This window comes from Opisthocomus hoazin, chromosome 3 (assembly GCF_030867145.1).
Source record: "Opisthocomus hoazin isolate bOpiHoa1 chromosome 3, bOpiHoa1.hap1, whole genome shotgun sequence".
Lineage (NCBI taxonomy): Eukaryota > Metazoa > Chordata > Aves > Opisthocomiformes > Opisthocomidae > Opisthocomus > Opisthocomus hoazin.
Window position 1 is genome coordinate 71,286,355 of NC_134416.1, and position 24,407 is coordinate 71,310,761.

The window sequence follows — 24,407 nt, forward strand, 5'->3', positions numbered from 1 at the left end:
TCTGTGTCAGCTGTCTGCCAATAACACTTTATAGCATGGAAATGCACTCACGGAATCCCTGAGCAAAGGGTTCCCAAGCAAAAGTATGAGGGAAAGGCGTAGGAGTTTTAATAAAATGATTATGCTTCCATACTTCGTTTGTTACCAACACATTGATAGTGGCACTCGAAACTGTTCCTACATAACTTTTGCAATGATCAGGCTGGCTGCAACCTTGATAGGCTTTTCATTTTGTTGGTGTTTGCTTTTGCACTACAGATGAGCAAGAGCTGCTACAGATTTTGTACTGGCCATTTTAATTGGCTTTTTCGTGTTTTGGGGTTGCGTCAGTTCTGAAATTTTGCCAGCCCAAATTGGGGATTCTACATTTTTTTGGATCCATACATCTGGATTTCTCAAAAATGCTGCCAAATAATCAGAGTAGAATGTCCCCAAACAAGTTGTGATTTAATAGACTGTAGGAAGTGAGAAAGCCTCTAGAAATACAAAAATTAAACACTTCATAACAAGTTCTAAAAGTCCCTAAATACATAGTGCAGAGAAAAAAAATCCAAGAATGAGATATGCTTACTTGATTTAAAAATTTATTTGTGCTGACATTCACAAGCTGAAGAATCAGATGGTTATTGTTATAGTCTCCATTTTCTGTAACCCAGGCTGTGGAAGTGACTCATTCTACAAGAAATTTGCCTGAGAAAAGACTCCTTTTCTTTTTAATTGACTGTTATTTTGTTAATAGTCATACTGCTGTCTTTAAAATCAGTATTTCATGTGTTAAGAAAATTGATTTTCATCTTTTCAAGCAAGGTGAGGTGATGAAGTATTAGTGCTGCAGTTCTAATGGCTTGTTTGTGATACCTGAGAGATTGTCAGAAAAATCCTTTCATTTGTGAGTTGAAGTGCAGCTCCTAAGTAATTTGTAATTTGCCTACTTGCATAGATCTCACTGTTTGCTTTATAGTCAATGGATAAATGCAATGGATAACACAAGACAATAAAGTAGATTTATAGCACTGGGAGAATGAGACATTCTGGCAATAAAAAATAATATAGGACCTGACTGCCTTCTCTTGGACCGTTTATACACTAGGATAAATTCAGTAATTTCACAGAAGTTAAATCTTTATTTATAGTGATACAAATGAGAGCAGGTTCAGGCTTCTATGTAAAAGAAGGAAACCTGATTTCCTCTGTGTGTCTGCACTGGGCCAGTGTAACTGGGGTGAACAAAACAAGAAGTGCCATGCATTTTCTTCCCTCCTGGAAGTTTATCTGATGTTACTGGATTGTTTTCTCAAAAAAACTTGACACTATGCATATCTCATTTCTACCTCCCAATTTCCATATTGTGGCTGATACTGTTTTATTTTCTCCTTGTTTGCATCCCTGTAGTCAGTTGCTGTCACTTGTCCTGTATATGGATTTTAAGCCTTGTGAGGCAGAGCTGTCTTTCTGGTTGTACAGTGCTTAGCATAATGAACCCTCAGCCTATTTCCAAGACCCTTAGATGCCAAAGCAATGTGGATACTAACAAGAATATGAAGTATAATGACTCCATTCCTCAGTGCCCACTTAATTCTAGTAAACCTGCCGTAATTTGCTCACTGTAGAAATTGCAAAATAAGTGGCAAACAAGGAACCTCCTAAGCAAGGTAAAGGAGAGAATATGATTGTGAAAGCAATAGACTTAACTGATTTCCGTATTTCTTGTCATAGCTTCCATGGATCCCTGCTTCTCCCTCGCTAGAAGGTTCAGAGTTAGTCTGCATGGGTTGTTAGAAGGCAAAGGGACAAAGCTCTAGCAGCCTTCAGTGAGCGGGCCAGGGAGAACTTCAGGAAAAAGCAGGTGAAGAAAGAAGAAATAATTTTCCCTGTTCCTGAAATCTCAGTACGCCCCCTCAACCCCTCCCCCCCCCCAAACAAACAAACAAAAACCAACAGGAATAAGACTACCAGAAATCAAACAAATGTCATGGCAAGTGGTCCGTGATGTCCCTCACAGAGAGTGTTGGGGGGAGCCAAGCCCTCAGCTGTCCAGTAGCACCTCAAGCCAGTTGATTCTTTTTTGCTGTTTATTGTGCTGTTCACCCTCTCTGGGACACCCAGCTGGGCCTCCATCTTGCAGCTGTAGTCATTAAACACTGTCTAGGATTCATTCACATGAGCAGGTAAGTGTTACAAGCCCCACTGCAGACAGCGTATAGGTCCTGCCATCGCTGTAAGAGTCATCTGCAATCTAAATCTTATCCCTGAAGACAACTCACAGCTCTGAGCTTACTTTTATTCCAGTGTTTCTACAGTGCCTTTGAACTGATTCCCTCAATACAGTCATTGCTCTGTCCTGTCCTCTTCAGGCTCTTCTTTCTTTAATTTTTCGGTTTATCTGGGATCCAGTAGCCCTCTGGGGCCTTCTGACAGTGAATGCTTCATGTATTTTAAACTATTGCTACTAGCATGTTTCTACATATTAGAATTCCACAAATTAACTACAAAGATTCTGCTTTCATTTAAAGGTATTTCTGATAGAAGAACTTGGCCTTTAATCCTGTCTCCCTTAGCTACATGCTAGAGTTCTTCACTACTTCAAGCGCAATTACAATTATCTGTGCTATCACAAAACCTCTTTAAAATACTTGTCCTGATGCCTCTGGAGTGATATTAATGAGAAGCAACCAATGTCAGTTAACTGAAACATCTGAGTTCATGAATGTCATCTCATGTTCTCGTAACTTGAAAGGTATTGAGCAGCTACAAAGGGCTTAGCATGTGACACAACAAGCACTCCAGTCCCGTCAGCCCGAGATTGGCCCCGGCATTCAGTAGACCAACGTGCTGATGTTGCCGTGTCTGATTTCTCTCTGTTCATTTGGCCCTAACAGTAGCTCAACAGAGCGTCCTGGCACTGTGAATATTGAAGAAAAGTAAAAAGCCTGTTCAATTCCCTCATTTTCCTGATTTCTTCCTAGCTGTGCTGTTGGCTTTCTAATACCTACCTCTGTGTTCCAGATGTGGCTCTATTCCCCCAACTCTGTCTCCAGATACCTTCTTTCTCTGCTCTGAAATGTGTTCTGAAACTTTTCCCTTCCTAGTTGTCCTCAGTAAGTCTTGCATCTTCATTTTTTTGGTTTGTATTCATTCATCTCATGGCTGTCCAAATTGGTTTCCATAGGGTGAAATAAGGTGTAGGTCCACAGCATGTCCACTGGAAGGGCAAAGCAGTCTACCCTGCTGTCTCTTAGGTCTAAGGTGCTTCTCATGTACTGCTGTGTGCGTGCACGTGGACAGTTATATCAGAGAAGCTAACCAGCATCTTCAGCCTGACTTGGCTTGTGAGAGCTTGTAACTGTGAGATTGTAGCTCTTCAGGACAGAGAGTGAGCTTCATTCTGTGCTGCTGAAGTGCTGTGAGTTTGTCTTGCTGGTGTTTACAATAATATGTTACTGTAGTATATTAAGGCTTTGCGCCGAGCAAAGTGACAGAGATATCTATTTAATTGCACAATTCCAGTTTGTACTTCCTTTGTGTTCTATAAAATGCTTCATGATTTGTTGACTGAAAAGTGTTTTTACAGTGTTGATATAAGAAAAGGTGAGTAATACAGCACATGAAATACCAGGGTTGTTTGTGGCTTAGCAATTACCTGTATTTAGAACCTCACAAAAGACATTAACCTGGCAGACTTGTAAACCTCTCTCCGTCTGGCTGATTGCGAAGTAGGCATGTGAGGTGAGGTGAGTTACACATGCAGCTTCCGACATGTTAAATAAGCCAGCTTGGTGGCTTCTTAGCACTGACGCACGCCCACCAAGTATGTGAGAATGCATGGTACTGGACAACTGTAGGAAAGCACTGGATTTACATTACTGAATTTCATTTTATATGTAAGTGAGATTCTGTGGGATGAGGTTTTATAGTGCTGATGTCATTTATACAGGGAAAAAAGTTGGAAATGGGTAAATTCCAGTTCTTTTAAAACACTCTACGTCATATTCGATCTCCTTAGGGATTCCTAACTGCTATGAGGCAAGAGACAACTCGCATGAATTTAGCAAAAGGGTGGGCACTGGACAGTGTTGTTTTACACAATGAAGTGACCAAGATGATGAAAGAAGATGTTGCTGGCCCTCCTCCTGCTGACATTGGTGGGGTTTACATATATGGCCTTTTCCTCGAAGGGGCAGGTTGGGACCGCCGAAACAGTAGGCTGATCGAGTCGCCACCAAAGGTAAGGATCAAGTGAGCATGACTGTGCCATAATATGGTGTGTTCAGAGAACACCACAAAGTATATTGAGTGCCTGCAGCAGTAGTTTCACAATAGGTTTTAAGAGAGTAAAACACTAGCAGGGCTGGGAAGAGGACAGGGGGTGAACCCACCAGAACTGAACAAAAAGGCTTCTGTCAGAAAATTATTTTAGGGTGCGCTAGAGCAGACCAGATGCTGAGCTTCTTGGCTTCAGGGGCCCTAGAAGGACAGATATGTTTGAATAAAGTAGTGCAAACCCTAGTCAACCTTCTTTTGAATGAGCAAGTGGGACCCCATCATAGTTTCCAAAACCCAGGCCTGGATTTGATGACAGCTGATGCGGAGGTCAGTGTTTGGATGACTAGAAATCTCTGGCATTTGTTTTTGAATAAGAGGAAGAGTATTAGTTCTGGGCTTATGCTCAGTTATCCATGCATGCAGTTCCATTTTACTGATGTGACTAAGCAGCTTTAAAACCTAGCCATGGAGTAGTGGTTAGATGCTGTGGTCCCAGGGAAAGCAGCCATTGACTTTTTCCAAGCCAGTGATAACTGTCCTGGAATTGGAGTTGAGGTAATTTCTCTACATAGGTAAAATGCTTCTGTGTCTGTCTGAGAGCAAACTTTTCCAAACCACACCTTGCCAGCTGTAGCTTCTGATGACAGCTGTTTCTTGGTTTGTCAAAAGACACCTTCAAGCATGGAGTTTACTCGAGTGCTCTGGAGTGTTCAGCAAGCCTCTGTGTTGCTCTTGGGTTTGGGTCTTTTTCCTCCCCTACCAATGAATACTTTATATTGCTGGAAGACCCGAGGGGATCTAGTCTGGATAAACACCCAAGAGGCACCTTGGATCTCTGGAACTCCACTGCCAGCAGTGCAGAGCTAACGAGGAGGCTTGCTAAATGCAGCTTCGCTTTTGTAGCTGCAGTCCTGCCATTCAGGGAACAGGAGGTCGGGAAAGAATTGGGAACACTAGCCAAAGGGGAAAAGGATGGGAAAAAAGACAATGGTTTTTCTCCCTCTGATAACCACTCTGTCATTTTTCCATCTACTTCCACAGCATGCAGTTTTCCAGGTTGCTGCTGCTTTCTTTTCCTTCCAGGCTCCTTGAGCTGCCACTGGCTTAAAGTTAAGCTCAGTATAGTGGTGAGCAGAGGACTTGTGTTCTTGCGTGTACCTCTGCTGAGGTGCTGGTGCTTTCGCTGAAAGCCATCACTGAATGTAGTTCTAGTGTTTGGAGTTCAGACACCCTTATCCTGCTTTTCTAATGCTGACCCCCATGTCTCTTTGAACATGCTCAGGTGCTGTTCACAAGTCTTCCGGTGGTCCATGTGTATGCTGTTAGCCCAACAGCACTACAAGACCCAAAGAAGCAACAAGGAAGTGTGTACTCCTGCCCTGTCTACAAAAAGCCACGGAGAACAGATCTGACGTACATTTTCTCTTTGTATCTCAAAACAGTGCAGAATCCTGATCATTGGACTTTACGGGGGGTTGCATTGCTATGCAATTCAAAATAAGGACCAACAGATAGCTATTAAGAAAGAACCACCTAGGAAGATTAATCTGCACCCAGTAGGACTTCTGTTGTTACTGACAAAGTGGTGGCTACCTTTTCATGGGGGTGTGGAATTAACAAGTGACGTATAGAGATTGTGTTAATTACACATAGATTACTCTGTTCACAGCAAAAATACTAAATGTATTTAACCTGGGAATATCAGATGGAAAACAGTTACAGGAGTAAAATTTGGCAACCGCTCTAAAGTAAATGAGAATATTATTGACTAGCTTACTCATAATGGAAACACTAGGAAGAAAAGGCTTCTGATAGTGACAACTGCTCTAACATTTATGGTCATTCTTTTGTAGATGTTATCTTTTAATCCTAATACAATAGTTCTTTATAATATGATACAATTCTTTTTAAATTCAACTCTGTAGATAAAAACTTACCATCCATAGCATTATTAAAGATGTAATAACAAGTGAATTAAACTTATGGTAAAACTTTGTGTTTGTCTGCATATATTCCAATGCACAGTTCCTTTGATTTTGCATTTGTAAACTTACTGGGTGATTTTGCAAATGGCTGCTACCATTTCCTTGAATAGTCACTTGTTTCTGTAAATGATCATAGGAGTTGTGCAAACAGGTGAGTTTATCTTTGCACAAGTAGTGGCCTTTGCACATCTTAACTAATTTCTAAACCTATATGCCATTATAAGGAAGATGTGCACACCCCTGTTATTAGCAAGAAAAAAGTTTTGAAACTCTTCTCAGTGTAAATACATCTGAATACCAGTTTGGCTCTATTAGTGTTAGCTTCATCGGCGTTATTGCCTGAATCCTGCAAACTCAAAACTCTTAAGTGCTTTCTATTCTGTATTTTACATCAGTTTAGGTAAAAAAAAAAAATAGTAGAAGCCACACAGGCCATTTCTAGGACTAGATTCACCTGAAATGGTTGAAGTCATTTTTGTGTGTTACCACCATTGCTGTCTACCCTGTAATTGAAGAGTGATTGCTACTTCTCTTTTAATAGGTGGACAGCTATTGGCTTCTTTCACTAGCACAAAGTCGAAGCAAAAGAAATTGCTGTTGGATGTTACAAAAGACGGACTTGCAGTGAATGCATTGCTAATCAGCTTTTTTCTCCTTGTAAACACTTTCAATTTTTGTATAAACACTTCAGTTTCTTTTCATCTGGCATCTGAGAAAGTAGTTCATCCTTTCCCGTAACCAGTTTTACTCTGCAGTTAGCAATTGCAGGGCGCTTTCCATGAGGAAGTTTGATATTCACACTCCCACCCACAACTAAGCAGAAAGTGCCAGAGTTCTTTTTGGAAAACAGAGCAGACAGGGACAGGGTCCCTTTCTCCCACTGAGACGGGAGCAGTACTTGTTTCACGTGCGGTGCTGTAGAGATTATCTTACCAAGTGAAACGACCTGTTCAAAAAATATACACCAAGCCTCCCTGCAGTGCAACTGTACCTCAACCAATTTCATTGAGAATTTTGTGTCTTAGAAGGGTGAAGTGTTGGGCTTCAAGATCATTGCTCTTGGAAATTATGAAAAAGACAAGGGGGACTCCAAGCAGCAAAAGGCTGTGCTTTTGTACAGAAATTGAGGTTGTAAACCATAGTGCTCTTCCCATCTCCTACCTGTAGGAGAGGATGTGGAGTAAATTAACTTTGATCTCTAGGTACATGTAAAATTCAAGTCAGTATCACTGATAATACCTTAAAATGAAGAGTGTACATTGAAATACTTTACACACCTGAAGAACTCACTACTTGCTATGAAAACAAATCATCCTCTGAACAATTGAAGTTAGAAGTAAACATTAAAAAATACTTACTTGATAGAGGTTATATGCGGTACTAAATGATAAGCTCCATGCAAACTGCATCACTTCCTTTCTTTGTCAAGTAAAATGGGAAAATTTAATGCTATATAAAGAAAATCTATAGGCAATTATGTTCTAGCACTTAGTGTTCTGCTGTATAAAAATGCAAAGAAATAGCTTCTTTGAACTTTGGCATTTTCATTTCAATAGCTAAACTCTGCTTGTCAGTTTAGGAAAGCGTCAAATCTTGCAGTGCAGAATGCAGGCTGTATTATGGAAGAACCACACAAGTCGTACAGTATTTCACTGAAGATAGCTGCAGTTTTGCACAGAACTGGAAGAAGAACACACAGTTGCCTGGTTCCAGGAAACACTTCCTATAACTAGTGAAGGAACAACCAGACAAACCGTCCAATCTATCCTATAAGCAATCCCTGTTTTTCTTTTTGCATGTAATTACGGTACAGTGGAGATGTACAATTTTCTTTTGAAAGAAATGCCTTCCTCCCCCTGTCTCTATCTCTTGCCCTATCCTGCCCTTCCATGCAGTGGAGTTGCTGTTTCCAATCTGACAACATTAATGTGATTTGAAATGTCATTGACATAGTATAACATTGACCGTCCCCAACCAGTGTTCCCTAGTTACTACTGCTAAAGCCGTTTCACTTCAAATGTGATGTACATCAGACTAAATGAAAGAATTGGCAGGCAGAACATTTGAAATCAAACTAATTATATTTAAATTATAGATTAACATTTAGCTGGGAGTCCTCAAACAATGTATATAGATAACAGAGTTATGCTCTGCTGTTAAAATGAATCTGAGAGATATTAAATACAATAATACAGCTTTTGGCAATATTGTACAAGTTTCACACAGTAATGACTAACATTGCTTTAGATAAGGGCTTTGAAGGCAACTCTGTTTAAAAATGAAGAGAGCAATACAGTTCTGCACCCAATGTCAGCATAGTGGCCGTGTTTACAAACATATCTGATGTCAGGGCACTGGCTCCTGAGTATTGCAAACGCACAGAATTCCATACTCCAAAGGGTGTCTGTCTCATAATCCCTGAGGCTGTGGCTGGTCGATAACGATGATGATAGGAAACAAAGAATTGGGTTATAGATTGGCCCTGTACTTCAGCGGCTTTGTAGAATAGATTTAATTGCAGTGAAGCTCAGAAAAAGCACAGAAAATGGAAAACAAAACAGTTCCCCTGTCTGGTCAGTTATCTTCGTGAGCCCTATGATCCTCTGGATAGAGTAACAATTTTCTAAAAGTTCTCAAGGAAACTTCAGTTACAATATTCTAAATTTTCTCTGTTTACCCAGATCCCGTGCATTAACCTTATTCCTCTTTCACTGCTTCATAACCTTGCCTTTCTCACAGTCACATCTTTCCAAAACATGAATACAATACCTCATTCTCTTTTCCTCCTGCTATTCCATTTTTAATGTGTCTTTGGCTTTTTTACTCTTCCTCTATAAGTGCAGAAAATGCATTGCTTACATACATCAAACCTTCCTCTTCCAGAACTGTGGAAATAATCTTTAGTCATTTAGGAGCTTCACTGAGAAGAAACACAATTGACTCAAAAACCTATCCTGCCACATTTTGTCACACCCTGGATAAAGCAGGAATTTTCTCCTTCTGCTTTTCCAGTGAGGGCCCTTAAACGAAAAGATTTATATAGCTGAATGAACATTTTTTGTAGTTCTCCCTTTTACTAACATGAAGTAATAGCTTTGTTATTGTTTTCTGATTAGCGGAGTAAGATAATGGAAATAATTTTTATACTCTTGTGCATAAAACTAAAGAGAGCAATGAGGCTGTTAAGTGACTGCTAAATCAATCTTGAAAATACAGCAGATTTGCACCTCCCTTTGACATGCGAGTTCCATTTGGGTTAATGACGGCTGTCGGCTCGCTGCAAGATGGAGGGGGAGCCCCTGCGCTCGGTTTGCATGGCTGGGCTTCTGTCAGGCAGACACCACTACAGACACCCGCGTAAATGAGAGAACACCACCAACACGTGGTGTAGCACAAATGCACACGTCTTTCTGAAGCTGAGTGAATACATACTGTGTTATCTCTTGTTCAGTAAGGATAGTATGGTGTGTTTGCTAATTAATTCCGTATGCTGATTGCTTTAAGTCTAGCAAAGGGACGTCATCACCTCCTCCGCCTTCCTTTCCTTCCTGCTTGAGAACGACTTCTGGGATTGTCACTCCTTTCTCGGTTGACGGGGAAGCACCTTTTGTTGCACTATTCTTGTCTTTCTTGACTTTAGTGATCACTTCTGTGTAAGAGATTTCTTCAGTGAAGGGCTCTGCTGCCGCGAGCTCGGAGGTGATGTGCACACCGGCTTCCTGGATCCCCTCCTGACCTTCAGCTCCTGTTCGTTCTTTGTTTTTTTTATGGATCTTGAACGTCTCCTTCGTTGGAGCGGCTTGTGAAATGGTTTTCTTGATTCTTATGCCAGATTGTTTCAATCTCTCTCCCGACTGCCTGATCCTCTCTCTCCTCTCAGGGGTCACTATTCTAGTTCGAAGCCTGTTGACCTTCTTGCCAAAATTTTGTCTCGTCTTTTGGATATTTTCCTTTGAAAATGCCTTTTTGATATCATCTATGCGCCTCATGCCTGATTTCTTGAACTGGGTTGCTTTGCTTTCTTCGATATAATATTCTTCATCAGAAGACAGATCGTCAGGTGGGAAGAAATCATCCTCTAGAGTTTCACCTGCTGTCCTCTCTTTGATAACAGAGAGAGATGAAGGACACTCGGTTTCCTCCTGTGAATGAAAGCACAGAGTCATCCTCCAGCAAGCATGTTTTAAAAGGATGGTGTTTCAAGCATTTTGTTTGCTGGCTTGTAGTTAATTAATATTAATTGAAATATAATATTCTGACCAAGTAAGGCAGGCTTGTACCATCATATGTGATCTATACAGAATACAAATGGCAGAAGAAACCTTTGCCAAGTTCTGTAAAGACATCGTACCCGATACAAGATTTCTTGTCAGTGTGGTTCTCCTGAAACTAATGAATGCCATCGTCCCATGTTTGCTGGTTCCGAATGGTTTTCAGAGCAGATTTGTCTACTTCATGGGGGTTTTTTGAAGCTGATCTGCTCCTCAGAGATTTGACCTAGATCCAGTAAAAGTAGACATCCTATAGAAAAATAGGCTCCTGGGCTTGTGCCAGCTGTACACTCTTCCAAATGAGCGCCTCACTGACACCAGTAGGTACAGCCCTTTACTGTCACCAAGACATTTGCACATTTTTGACTAGTTGGAACTTAACAAACATTTCTGTCACTGCCCAGAAGGGGATGAACCCCAGCTTACTAACTTACGTGTGCTGGCTCCACAAGGGAACAAAGTCACTTAGGAAATGAGATGTTATTATTTGCTAAACCCAATTCCATACCATTCACCCAGCACCTGCATCATTGCTGAGATGAACTTGACTTGTTCCATTAGGAAAAGTATGAATGACCCAGAGCCAGCACCTCTATCTCCTGTGGTGAGTTTGGTGACCTGTATGAGCATGTGGTATTAGATATTAATATTACACATATGACACACATTAGCTGCATACTTGTAAGTGGTGACTATCCTAGATATCTTAGCCCTAGGAATGTATGTAGCCCCTCCAAAGAAACACTGCTGGAGGCTCAAAACTCAAAGACATACAATATTTTCAAAAGCTGTCCACAGTAAACAAATAATTTACCAAGAATCTCTTAGTGGTTAAGGATGTGCAAAAAAAAAGGAACAAAGCTTATAGAAATGGAAGTATTTAGTAGTAAGATTTATCTGAACGGTGATAATCTCCTAAAAGAGTTGATCGCCTGATCTGAAGACTGCTGTCTGCATGGACGTTACAAAATTGTGGCTCACTGTCAGTGGGTCGCTTCTGTCTAGAAGTACTATTGCATGCAGAGCAGGAAACCCATACCTCGTAGGAGGTGTATGAGATGGACAGTGCCAGCCCCTTCTTCTTTACTAACTATTTATGTGCATGTGTGCGTGCTCTTCTCCTAAGGGAAGCGCTTTAGGGTGCAGACAGGTACAACAGCCATATGAAACCTCAGTAAGCTGTTTCGCATTAGTACTAACTACCGCAGCTGATTTCTGAGGCATGACAGTGTCTGGGCTCTATCCTTGGTACTATTACCTCAATGCAGAAAATAGGAGAGTTATTGTAAGTTGGGAACCCATGAGGAATGGGTCAATCTTACTGAATATTTTGCTGTGAACTGATGTCCGGCCAAAAAGATGTCTGCCATTTTTCACAGTGACTCATTAGTAGCAAGTCATCTTTAATGTTAAATGACAGAGTACTAGCAATACGTAAAATAAAATACATTAAGCTATTTTTCAGATAAAGCTCACTTAAGAGTCTGTCGTCATGCCTTGGCTTCATTAAAAACCCTCTAGTAAAATAGTTGTTAATGCTTAGAGAAATACGAACAAGTTATGTTGCACTGATTACAGCAGAATGTTACTCAACTCATCTGTCAAAATCAGCAGGAACAAAACTACAATGCTTCGCTAATAATCATCTTCATTACCATGTGCAAATTAACATTAATTATATAAAGACTTCTATATATAAACATAATCCCTTCTTTTCTGAAAATGAACTAAAACACAGCTGGATAATAATTTCTCAAAGTTTTTAAATTATAGCCCACTCCTTCAGCTGAAATGGTAACAAAAATGTTTCCAGAATGACTATTCTGAAATTCCAGCACACACAGAAATGAACACAATATGGTGAATAGGGTATGCTGTTCATATGAAGATTATGTTTTAAAAACAGAGAAAGCAGAGAGATTATTCCCTCTGCAATATTTAGGCTGTCTTCCTTTGGAAGAAGAACAAATTTTTCTGTGCTTTTTGCCAATTGTTTGCCAGATTTATATTGTATTTAGCTTTATAGTCTATTATTTAAAGAAGAGAGCGCTTTAACTTTCATACACATGTGTTCTAATTAAGACTTACAAACAATAACGTGTGCGATGAAGGCCTTGTAGACAAGACACAGAAACTAGAGCTGCAGGTCCTGAGGAACATTTTTCGTTCTGCTACAGACTCTGAAAATGATCTTTGCCAAATCTCTGATTTTCTCTTTTTCCTTCGTTTCTGCACACAGCTTGCAGAACCAAATGTAGCAAGGCTAAAAAGCAGTGTGAGTTTCTGTGTCCTCTCAGGATTTCTAGATGGAAGATGTTACCAAAGTGGAAAGTATTAGCGAAACTGGCTAAAATGTTAGGGGGATTTCATAATAAAAATGCACTGATTAGACTCAGTAGGAGAGCTTTCTCATCTGCTCCCTTCCTCTTTCCTGTCTGTCCCCGTTTCTTCTTATCACTAGGTATCAGTGGGGTAGAAGTTCATCCTTCCTAAAGCAGGAGCAAGAAGTTTTAGCACTAGGTGGTAAATTGATGGGTTCAAAGCATGTACCTACCAGCTCCTTTTTAGACTCACTAAAAGAAAGAAAAATCACCTACTGATTTCAGTTGCATAGCACAAAGCCCCAAACCGGGTGACAGCTTTCTTCTTGGCTTGAAAGCAGGAGGGACTGGAAATGGCAGGGCTGGGCAGCCCAGTCGGAGGAGTGTGAGAAGTAGTTGAGCAATGCATCCAGCTCTGGAGCCCTCAGCACAGGAAAGACATGGACCTGCTGGAGCGGGTCCAGAGGAGGGCCACAAAAATGATCAGAGGACTGGACCACCTCTCCTATAATGAAAGACTGAGAGAGTTGGGGCTGTTCAGCCTGGAGAAGAGAAGGCTGCAGGGAGACATGATTGCGGCCTTTCAGTACTTAAAGGGATATCTTTCCACATAAGAAAGATGTGGACAAACTGTTTAGCCAGGCCTGCTGCAATAGGACAAGGGGTAATGGCATTAAACTGAAAGAGGGTAGATTTAAACTAGATATAAGGCAGAAATTTTTTGACAATGAGGGTGGTGAAACCCTGGCACAGGTTGCCCAGAGAAGTAGGGGAGGCCCCATCCCTGGAAACATTCAAGGCCAGGTTGGACGGGGCTCTGAGCAACCTGGTCTAGTGGAAGATGTCCCTGCTCACTGCAGGGAGGTTGGGCTAGATGATCTCTACAGGTCCCTTCCAACCTAAACTATTCTATGATTCTATGCTACTTACAAGCTTTTAGTTAAAATTCTACTTAAGCATTTTGCTAGGAAGGACTTTATATCTGCCGCCACCACCTCATGGGAGGTAAAGGAAGGTCTTCAATCTAAATTTGCAAGTGCTCCAATAAAATGAAGGCAGGAGATTATTTCACAACAAAAGATGATACCAAACGGTCAGGTATTTTTAACCTGATTTCTTGAGGGAAGAAGAGTGCAGTCATATAGCCCTTCCTTTGGTTAATACACAGGACGTGTACTCTGCTTGCCCTGCCTTCTGGCAAAAACCAAAGACATGCACATGCCAGAACCAGAAAGCAAGGAACAAAGCCGTGGGAGCTGATCGTTCCCCTTCCCTCTCATCACGTCTCCTAGATGGAGGGCCTGGAGAGGGTGCATCCTGCAGAGGGTGCTCACACTTCTCCTGGTATGCTTGTTGGACGTCATGAAAAGTCAGGCCACCACACAACACACTAAAAATAGGCCTGAACCTTTCAAAACAAAACAATTTTTTTTCCTTCTCCTCCAATAAAAAAGCTGGGAAATCAATCATGTAAGTGGTTGGTTTGGAGATTGTCTTGTTTTTGTACAAAAAGTGTAGCGTATATGCTGACATTATGCAGCTCCCACCTTCTCACCCCTACACAGCCTCTCCACTGACACGTAAACATGTGGGCATTTTCCACCAATTTGAGAACGGAGCTGAGCTCAGACACAGAGAAATGAGCTCTCTGCTGAGGAGCCCGCTGTGCTGCAAGTGATTCTGTCTGTCCTCCCAGCTGACGTCTGTCCTGAGCAAACACACCAGTGGCTCAGGTACCTTGCTTGTGGATCTGGACCCACCATTTTTGGCAGGTGACGGGGGTGCTGAGGAGAGGCGGGGAGTGTGTTATGAATGGGCATAGGAGGGGAGAGGAGACAAGGGAGTCAGATTAGATGGTGTGTTGTTGAAACTGGAAATATTTTGGAAAAATGCCCGTGCGTGGAAGGAAATGAGGTCTGGAAGGAGAAAGGCCTCAGGTTCTGTGGTAGCGGAGGAAGGACTGAAGGCATTGGTCGCAATGGTAAGGAGAGGCTTGGAGACCTTTGCAGTTCCGCCAGGCAGGGAGAGAAATAGAGGCCACAAAGCTGTAAGGTTAGTTAGAGCCACTGCTAAATGAACAGCTTTAACAAGCAAAATTTAAAGGTATAACGTTGTAACAGAACACTGGTACAATTTGGGAGTGGCTGGTGATGCCCCTGGCACACAAAGTTTGCTAAGAAAGCATTTTACACCTGAACTTTGGCTTTTCCTAGTTTTTTGTGTATTTAACTTCTAAAATATGCCTAGTCAAAGAAGTCTGAGCTTTAATGGCCTGGCTGAATACAAAGTAAACCCACGAGTAAACCTCAGCTTTGGTGAGGAAGGCCAGCATGGTCTTTGAATGGGTGGCTCTGGGGACAGTGAATATTGAAACCCAGATGTTTCTAACACAGGGTTCCCAAGACAATCTGACTCTGTCACTGTCATTTTCTCCCTCAGCTCCCATTTCAATTTAATTCATAATTAGAAAATTTTTGAAGGGACATAGTCTGTGTCCTTCACACAGGCTTTTCGCTCCGCAAACTTTTCATCAGCTGCTGGAATGCTGGCTGCTCTGCACCGGTGTGGGGGGGCACTGACCTGTTTGCAGGCACTGCCGGCGTCTCCTGATCTCGAGGAAGGGATCACAGCAGCAGCATTTTTCTCCCATAGGATACATCAAGACTTTTATGAAGGAAGGCTAATGCACCTGCTCCTTCAACTGCACGAAACGCAAGGTGTGGACTCTTATCACCTCACAGAAACCTTAAAAAACAATAGGTAAATAGCCTTAAATGTGGCAATGCCCCTAATCAACATTATGAAACTCTCGAGGTGGTGATGCTCAGATAATTGAAAACCGCGGGGGAAAGGAGACTGTCTCAAAATACGCCTGCGTGGTAACCCTGCCTGCACAGTCAGGCGCGTCTCATCTCTGGGCAGGGAAAGAAGGGAAATGGCAGAGCAAGTTGTTCAGTGCCGTCTCGGGTATTTCGCTGCAGTTGTGTCCTGGCAGAGATCATGTCAGCTCCAACAGCACCTGTCTCCCTTGTTGCCGAGCTCAGGAGCACAAAAGTTGAGGGGGCTGCTGGAAGAGCAATGTCAAGCCTTCAGTGGAGCGAAGGAAAAAGGTTATTAAAAAAATTCCCTCACAAACTTGTTAGCTGAATCTCCACTCCTTATCTTTGCAAGCACAGATGGGATCAATAATTAGTAGCAGCAATAGTATTATTTTTATTAAGAAAAGATGTGTTGCTAATTAGAGTCCACTGGATTTGCTAGATGAAGCAGTGACATAATGTCACTGTACAACAATACTTAGGCTTTAAGAGCAATAACAATGATTATTTTGGTAATAATTTTATTATAATGTCATTTAAAAATAAAAAATAATGGGATATAAGGGCTTTTAATGGGTGTGGCCAGTTCAAGAGCTTTACTCCCTTTGTCCCTTCACGTTTTTTTGCACACATATTCTGGGTTTGTAGATCAAGGCCCAGACTGGGCTTCTAGAGTTGGCAAGGCAGAAAAAATATAATACATGGTCTCATGTGTCAATATATGCTACAAACACTATAACAGTTTTGCATTCTCTTTTCAAATAGCTTCAAAGTATAACTCTAACAAACTTTAATAAAAGCAACTGTTACCAGCTCTGAACTATTATCTAATTTCAATTAAAACTTTAGCAGAACAAAAGTTTTTAAAATACAGAGAACAATAGCAGAGAAAACTAGAATGACCAAATAAATAATAAAAAATTCTATATATATGTAAGTGCATATATATTTTGTGTGTATATATATATATATAAAATGCAGACTCAAAATGCTCCTAAATAAACTGCTCACAGGAAAAGCAGAGAGGGGAGCCAGATGGATCTCCACAACTTGGAGTCATTGTGTCGCACAGGGAAAAGGTCACGGCAAACGGTCTTTCAGCCTTGGGACGTGTGACAGGGAAGGTGCAGGTGATGATTAACACGGGCACAGATGGGACCAGTGATCACCTGACAATTCTGAAGCAGAGCACGAAGCAGCAAAACGGTCGAAGGGCACCCAGCGCCTGGTCTGGCGCTGCTGCAGTGTCTAAGACAACTGGTGATGCAAACGACGGGCAGCGCATGGGCAGGAAACTGCATTGCCACAAAGTTTAAAAAAATCCTGGAAATTTGCATGTTAAATGAATTGTTTGTTATTCAAACTGGCAGCCAAGGTAAATCACTATAACATCTCCTTGAAATTGCTCTCTAAATCAATACAAAACCGCTGATGAATAACCAATTACAAATCATTCAGTCCCTTTGCTCATATTCTAACAGTTAAGAGCGAAGCTTTATAAATCTCAAGCGATCCCTTCATTTTTTCTGCAAATGTGCCATTTCAGAACCTCTGCCATCAGGCCAAAAAGCTGCTCAGATGAGAGAGAGATAGGATTATTCTGAAAGGACACCTAAGGGATTTTATCAAGCACAGTGGATAAACACTTCAGCATGTAAGACTTTATGACCAAGTGTTGTTCCTTTTTTTTCAGAGTTATTTTTACATGATGAAAGAGCAGCTTGGCCAGAACAGCCAGCCCCCCACAATTCTCTTTTGTGAAGCCTAATACACATCCCTTTTCTTTAAATTCTGACAGAAATTCATTAATTTAACCAGGAGTATACAATGACTATAAAGAAACCCAGCTCACTCTCTCATTATCTGTCTGCAGCAAGCTACAGGCAACGAGCAAGCGTTACCCAGTTGTTCCACATCACTCGGAGAAGCCCTTGGCTCCAGGCCACCACATGCTGCAAAGAAAGGACTACTGCAGCTCCAGGGGAAAGTTACAGCTTCACACTTGCTTTGCTTTTGGAGCTAGCCAGGGGAATAGCTCTGCAGGTCAGTCCGCAGGTTTGCAAGCAAATGGGTGAAATTTCCCACTTCTAATTTATCTGTAGATGCCAACCCTTTGGCAGTAAAGGAGAAAGAGTGATCAAAAGATATGGCAAGACAAAAAATGTGTTTGGTAATATTTTGATTAATTCATTCCTCACAAGGTGACTGCTCTTGCAAGCTAGCTAGAGCAGGGAGGTGCTCTCAAGTACAACAGAATCCCAGACATTCATGGGGAGCTGCTGAACTTGTCTGCCCAAGCAAACACGTTTCCATATGAACTCGCTTCTGGACGCCCTTTCAACCCAATGAAGAGAACAGGTACTTATGAAGTAGAAACTATATTCAGAAGTAGATGTCTACAACAGGTCAGGTGAATCAGGCTTCATACATTTCTCTCTGCTCACTTGAAAGATGTCTACAGGTCAAATGTACAAAAGTCTGCATCACTGATGTCTAATGCATGGCAAGATGAATCCCATCCCAAATTCTGAACTTGCTGTTAACGACTTCATATATTCCTCACGTCTGTGGCTGCACTGTTTTGATCAACTTATTCCTGTGCTAAGGGAATAATTGCAAGGTTCAGCTATCTTCAGTAGTGCTGAGAATATAAAGCCCAACTGCATGTCCCCAGAGTCAAGTCCTTTCCTGAATCTGGGCCTCAGGAATGAAGCATGTCACTGAAGACAAGTGTGAGCCCACAGCAGCCAGCCACAGCTCCCGTGGATAAGCCACTCCAGGCAGCCTCTATGACTGTGAGGGAGAGGCACGACACTGGAGGATCACGGCATAGCTATGCCCTTCTGCTAGCTTGCAGGCCGACCACAAGCAAAGCCCTGAGCAGCTGCATCCAGTGCAAATGTGAATGAAGATCACTTGTTTCCACCACTTGGTGTCAGCAGGTGGAGAAAAATCTGTGGCAGCCCTGAGAAGATGACTGCCTGACCTTTTTGAGCATCACCACAAAGGAGCAGGTCTGGGACAAAGGAGCAGGTCTGGGGACTCCAGCTACACCAGATCAAATGGTTTAGCATCAAATTTATAATCTGCTGGTGTGGCGTCAAGTTTATAATCTGCTGTGAACACAGCCCTGTGAAATACGCAACCTGTTTCATTTTAGGAACACAGAAATGGCCCAACATCTGCTTTTATAAAATTGTTTTTATTTCACTTTCTCCTCTTTCCTTGTGAACACGTCCCTAGAAATATATTTTTCTTTAGCTGGTTGAAAGTGGTTGATTTTTTTTCTAAAATCACGGGTAATTTATGATGTTCTTGGCTGCCTCCAGTACTTCGGGGCTGGCTCTGCCCCTCTGCCAGCAGCTGGCTGCACAGCACGAGGCCAGCTCAGCGCTTTGCACTGAAGGACCGGGCTTGACACGTCAGACAAAGGACTCCTGCTACAAGCTCTGACACAACCACTCGGTTTCTTTTATTCTCTGTAATCTCAGCGAAGGCAATTACCTGTCCCAGCTGTAAAAACATTTATAAGGTTTTGCCACAAGAGTCCAACAACGGCCCTGTGTTTTTGGGCTGCTGAGGCCTCTGTGGCTGAGGCCAGTGCTCTGCCGTCACAGGCAGTCAACCTACGCCATCTTTTTTTCCATGAAGTTTTCAGACTCCACCTTAATAGCACTTAGGTTTTCTTCTCTGCCCATGGGTTCTAGCAGAAAGCTTTGTCTAGGCCCTCATGTCTCCAGGACTAAGAACCCATTCCTGCTTTCTGGCCTGAGGTGACGCATGGACAGTTTACACCCATTTCATCTTTTTGCTGATGATCTTTGCTAGACTTCGCATCTGTGCCCCAATGTATACATAGATGACAGCCACACCCTCTCTTAGCCTCTTTTCTTGCTGGAATAAGCCAAGAGAGGACCTCCTGGGCTCCTCATTTACCAGGGCTTCCCATCGCTCTGATCGCCCCGGCAGCTCTTTTGCAAACCTGTTTAGTCTGGAGACAACTTAGGTCACCAGGGCTGATCAGAGCTGTATGTGGTAGCCCAGGTGGGCTCTGAAGCGTTTTGGACGAGGGTACTGGCAGCCTCTGGATCACTTCTGGAAATACCTTGCCTGAAGCATTTCATGCCCATGGATCACTTTTTTTTAAGAGCCACACCATCGAGTGGGCTCTGAGTCTTCCTGTGAGCAATTAACACACCATCTTCTGTGCTTCCCAAACCACAGGGCCTCAGCAGACAAACGAACAACAAGGGCTTCTGCTAAGTACAGGAGCTGACACTGTGTAAACTTTGATTACCATTACTCCGGCTTTAAACATGATTTCTTGTCTGTATTTCTTTCTCTGGACCGACAGCTTCTCATTCTGAGCATATTTTATTACTATCCACGTATTTTTCTGTGCCAAGATCTTTAATAAAAATATTAAATAGTTGACAAAGTCTTAGAAGCAAACCCTTTTAGAAACCCACCACGAGCCTCACTTCCCATTTCAACACAATCCACTGTCATCTGTTGTTTTTCCAGGTTGTCTGTTACGAGGTGAGATATCAGGTACACAAATATGAGAAAGGATAAGACTGCTCATGTTTCTGTGAAACAGAAAAATGATCAAATATGAGTTACCCAGCACAATCTGCTCTTGGTGAGCTATTTAACACTATGGTACTAATGATTCTGTTCTGCAGAGCCCCTTCTGATCCTGCCATTCTTGTGCCCGACTGATATCAGATGAATGGCAACAGTTCAGATCGTTTCCTTTGTCTTTTTTTTCAAATAGAAGTATTGTATTTGCTGTCTTTCATGTCATGGTTACTCTCGCAGGCTTTTCTCAGAATAGCTGTAATTAAAACTGCGTGCTGATGGACGGCGAGTTCGTCCACCAGGTCTTTCAGAGTCCGTGCTTGCAGCCCCATCTCTTCAGCTCGTGACACCCTGACTTTTACTGTCACTTCAGATGGAAGTGCTTCCACTTCAGATTTTCAGGTCATTGTCCCCATCTCAGTCTCACCATTTTTACTGTCCAAGCCATCATGCTGCAGAAGGACAATGGCCAGGAAAAGCCACCTATACTTTAATTTATTTATGCACAATATGAGTGGCATACGCAAGGCTGTTCCCGCTAGCCTCTCCCCGTGTGTGCGGTGGAGCAATCGCCAGGCAAACAAATTGGTTGTAACATGTCTGTGTAGGCCAGTCAAGCCATAACCTTACCTGGTGTCTAACACATCTAATGCTGTGACTGTCCACAAATTTTAAAAAAGTCAGATAGCAGTGAGTGAAAAAGTGTGTCCATCCCTTCACAGGAAGTTGTTACTCCTTCATGGTGCTTATATAAAGTAGTAGAAAAGAGCACCATAACTGTAACATGGACTTTCTGGTGCCTGTATGCCCACGTTCAAAGAGGGACTTGCAGAACATGCAGAAAAGTAAACGAAACAAGTTCTTTCAGGATCCAAAAAAAACCCGCAAACCCCCTTTCATTTCTGAATAATTTAGCCAGAACGAGTTAAATTTTTAGATTCTCTTTGACTGCAGAGAAATGATTGCTCTCACAGCTGCTTATTCCGACTAACCTGAGCAGAAGGGAACAGTGACCTGCACAACCTGCAGTGTACTTTGCATTCCCTACTATACCCTGAGGCACATCGCACGCCAGGGTCAAACACCTCACCAGAAACTCTGAAGTAACCTGGCATTTTTGATCATGCAGTCATCATGAGGAGGAAAGCTGCCTGCTACCAGATCTTTTCCTCCACCACATGGCCTTTTAAAAATGAATGCTCTCGATTTCCCTGATCATTGTGCTCATGGATGATCTCTTTGTCTCTTTTCAATGCGAGGATATTGCCAACTCTTTTCATCACAGCTGAAGTCTCATGGGACAATCCCCTCCAGCCAATGGTCCTTTTCAACCTGCCTACTCCTTCTATTAATGACAAGATCAAAGCTATCCTCTTGAAAGAAAATCTTTAGGATTTAATTGGTGTCTCCCTTTTCCTCATATGCCAACGTTCTGGCAATAGTTAAAGCTAAGGCCCACGTGCGCTCACCCACGTAGACATCCAATGTCAGCTACACACAGGTCATTGGCTCCATCACAATGTCCCAAGTGGTTCATCAGAAAAACATCTCACTACAGATGAGCTGTCACTCACAGCCACCAAGTAAACAACTTGGTTATACCCATTTGTAAAATCTAGTGAAGCGAGTATGCTGATTCTGTAGCTATTAACAGACTCCCACTCATCGTAGCCAAGCTTCGGCCATTCAGAACTTGGCACTCCAGCAGTGTGCCTACACTGGTGTAAATCAACAGCGTGAAAAATCACTGCGCTTATGTGAAAGAGACTTTCACAAGTGCAGCCGGTACTGCCTTAAGAATGAAACCTGAGGAACAGGGTGCGGGTCGTGTCTGGCAAAACCAGCGGAGAGTTCAGAAACTCCTACTGAAGGCGATTCTTAGAGAAAGTGTGCATCATGAGAGCCACCTTTTGTATGAAATACCTGAAAATAGCAACAGCTGTTCTTTACAGCTGTGTGTAAATTCATTTCCACAATATTTTCCTGCATTTTTAAATAAACGACAACTCACGTCTTGCTACGGGAAAAATTTACGTTATGTGATGAATACTGTTTTAAGAACAAAGATTTTCAAAGCATTGATTCTGCTGCAAACATTATAGTAAAGGCCCATCCACGAAACGGCATTATGCCATTAACTAGGGGAGTCAGAGATACTTATTACCTTTAGCTGGGAAATTATTTGCAAGGAATAAACAAAAGTGCCCGTGTTCTATTCCATCAGGACGGTGCAGCTTGCAATAATTGTAATAATAGGCCAAACTGTGCCATGCTTTCGCCTGAACATTCATAGCAAGTCATTCAGTCGGCAAATGTGGGAGGTACGCTTTGGCTGCATCTGGTACTAACATAACTTTAAAGAGGTAACACTTCCTACCTTCAGCTTTTTGTTTTTTTTCCTGGCTATTTCTTCCCAGTAGTAGAAAATAAGGTAGTTAAGAGAGCTAGATTATGCACAAGGATTTGCCAGCTGTGTACCGTGGTGAATATACTCAGCAAAACTCACGGCTCCATTCACTGCAAGTAACGTTATTTACGTACAAACAGGTGCCAGACCAGGGTGTAAGGCTGGGTGCTGGGGTGCACTGCGCTACCCGTGAGGGCTGGTATTTTCAAGAACGCCCAGCCATGAATACGACTCATTTGAAAGAAGTTCTGGGGACTCGCTGGTATGAAGGACAGACTACACTTCTGGCAAAAGATGAAACACTTTTACTTCCTATTGACTTGGGGAACTGGGAGGTTTCAGCAAATGGCAGGATCAGGCCATTTGACAAATGGGTGGCACAGCGCTCGCTAGCAAGTGACAGACCCCATGAACTGCCGGCACTGTCTGCTCCTGTGAATCTAGGTGAGACTCTGCCATTTCATGAAACTTCTGTTCAAACACAATCATTTATAAGAACAATGAACATCCTACAATGAGCTCAATGAATGGAAATGTATGATTTGCTTGCCCACTATGACTGGAAGAACAGCGCTGGGTTAAACCAGTTCTAAAGTAGAGCATGCAAGGTACTACTTGCAGTCGTGAAGGGTTTGTGGGTCTGAGCTGTAGTCTGTGCATATACTGCTATAGGCTGAGACAATGAGAAAAGCCCAAATTTGTCAGCAGCACAAAAGCCTGAGTAATGCTGCAAGTTAAATCGACCGCATGTTTTGAAATTAGTGCTAGAAGAAAGTCTGTGTTCCAGGAAGCCTGAAAACACTTTTGCTATTTGGACTTCAACCTAATACGGTGAAAAAAGTAACAGGGATGAATGTCAGGCACGGTTTGTATGACAAGATTTACAGGGCCTGCCTCATGTTACCTTTCGGAGAGGCAACAAATAGTCCTTGCTGATCTGCAGTTAATCTTACACGACTGGCTCAGAAACCTAGCAGCACTAATAATAGACTGGGTGTGCTGCCGTCAGTAGGTTCGTGCTGAAAGGCACGGAGGAGCACAACTCTGTCAAGGAAAGCATAAAATAGCTCTCATGTTGAATAGACTGCGTCTTTTGGTTCACTAACCGATGCCTACCAGCGGCTACCAAGGAGGTGGCGTAACGACAGCGCTACAAGAAATTAGGCTCGTGGTTACCTGATAGATGACGACCCGGAATTTGTTTTTCCTCAGCATCTCCTCCTGTTTGTCTTCCACCTTCCGCACGCTGGCGCTCTGCCTCTCCACGCGTGCCCGCACCTCCTTCACAGTGGAGCTGACTTTGCGGGTTTTCTCCAGTAACTTGTTCACCGTGTAGCCTGTATTGCCGTGAGCCTGGGCGAGCTTTAAAATGTCAATCTGTATGGTCTTGATGGCGTTTTCCATCTCCCTGTGCCTCTCCTCTATCCTCTTCTGGCTCGCCTGCACGCTGTCCACAATGTTGGCCACTTTGTCCAGCACCGTCACAATCGTGTAAGCTGCATCTTGTTCTTCTTCCTCCTCGGTGACGCTGGAGAGGCGATTCTGGCGGGCTCTTTCAGCCTCCGAGGTGATTTCGCAGCGATCCATTTTGCCTGCCTTCGGCCGGGCCAGCGGGAGGCGAAGCTTCGGCGATCGTGCCAGAGCGATTCTGGCGCTGCTGCAGGGAGCCAGGGCGACAGCTGGCTTCGGCGATGCTCAAAGTAGGGCGTGAAACGCCGCTCCTGGAGCTCGGTCAAATGCTTCTGACTACAAAATACCCA

The 24,407-nt window shown here is 42.7% G+C and overlaps 2 protein-coding genes across 2 annotated transcripts in view; one reads left to right on the forward strand and one right to left on the reverse strand.

Moving 5' to 3' along the window:
- LOC104335546 (dynein axonemal heavy chain 5) overlaps nt 1-6,243 on the forward strand; it is a 176,738-nt gene extending 170,495 nt beyond the window's left edge. Inside the window, exons 76-77 of the mRNA XM_075416652.1 lie at nt 4,004-4,225; nt 5,546-6,243. Coding sequence (XP_075272767.1) covers nt 4,004-4,225; nt 5,546-5,764 — 441 coding nt within the window. The 3' untranslated portion in view covers nt 5,765-6,243. The remainder of the gene's footprint in view (nt 1-4,003; nt 4,226-5,545) is intronic.
- Nucleotides 6,244-8,310: 2,067 nt separating this feature from the next.
- On the reverse strand, nt 8,311-24,331 carry CAVIN4 (caveolae associated protein 4). The gene is made up of 2 exons (XM_009941294.2): nt 23,824-24,331; nt 8,311-10,390 (listed from the first exon to the last, which is right to left on the reverse strand). Exons 1-2 carry the CDS (start codon nt 24,232-24,234, stop codon nt 9,722-9,724), a joined length of 1,080 nt encoding a protein of 359 aa, XP_009939596.2. The 5' UTR covers nt 24,235-24,331; the 3' UTR covers nt 8,311-9,721.
- Between the last annotated feature and the right edge of the window lie 76 nt (nt 24,332-24,407).

What these genes read in the sequence shown, in the direction of transcription:
- CAVIN4 (XM_009941294.2), bottom strand. Translation starts at nt 24,234, where the DNA reads ATGGATCGCTGCGAAATCACCTCGGAGGCTGAAAGAGCCCGCCAGAAT. An exon ending in TCCGGGTCGTCATCTATCAG is followed by an intron (nt 10,391 to 23,823) that starts GTAACCACGAGC and finishes TTTCATTCACAG; the next exon opens with GAGGAAACCGAGTGTCCTTC.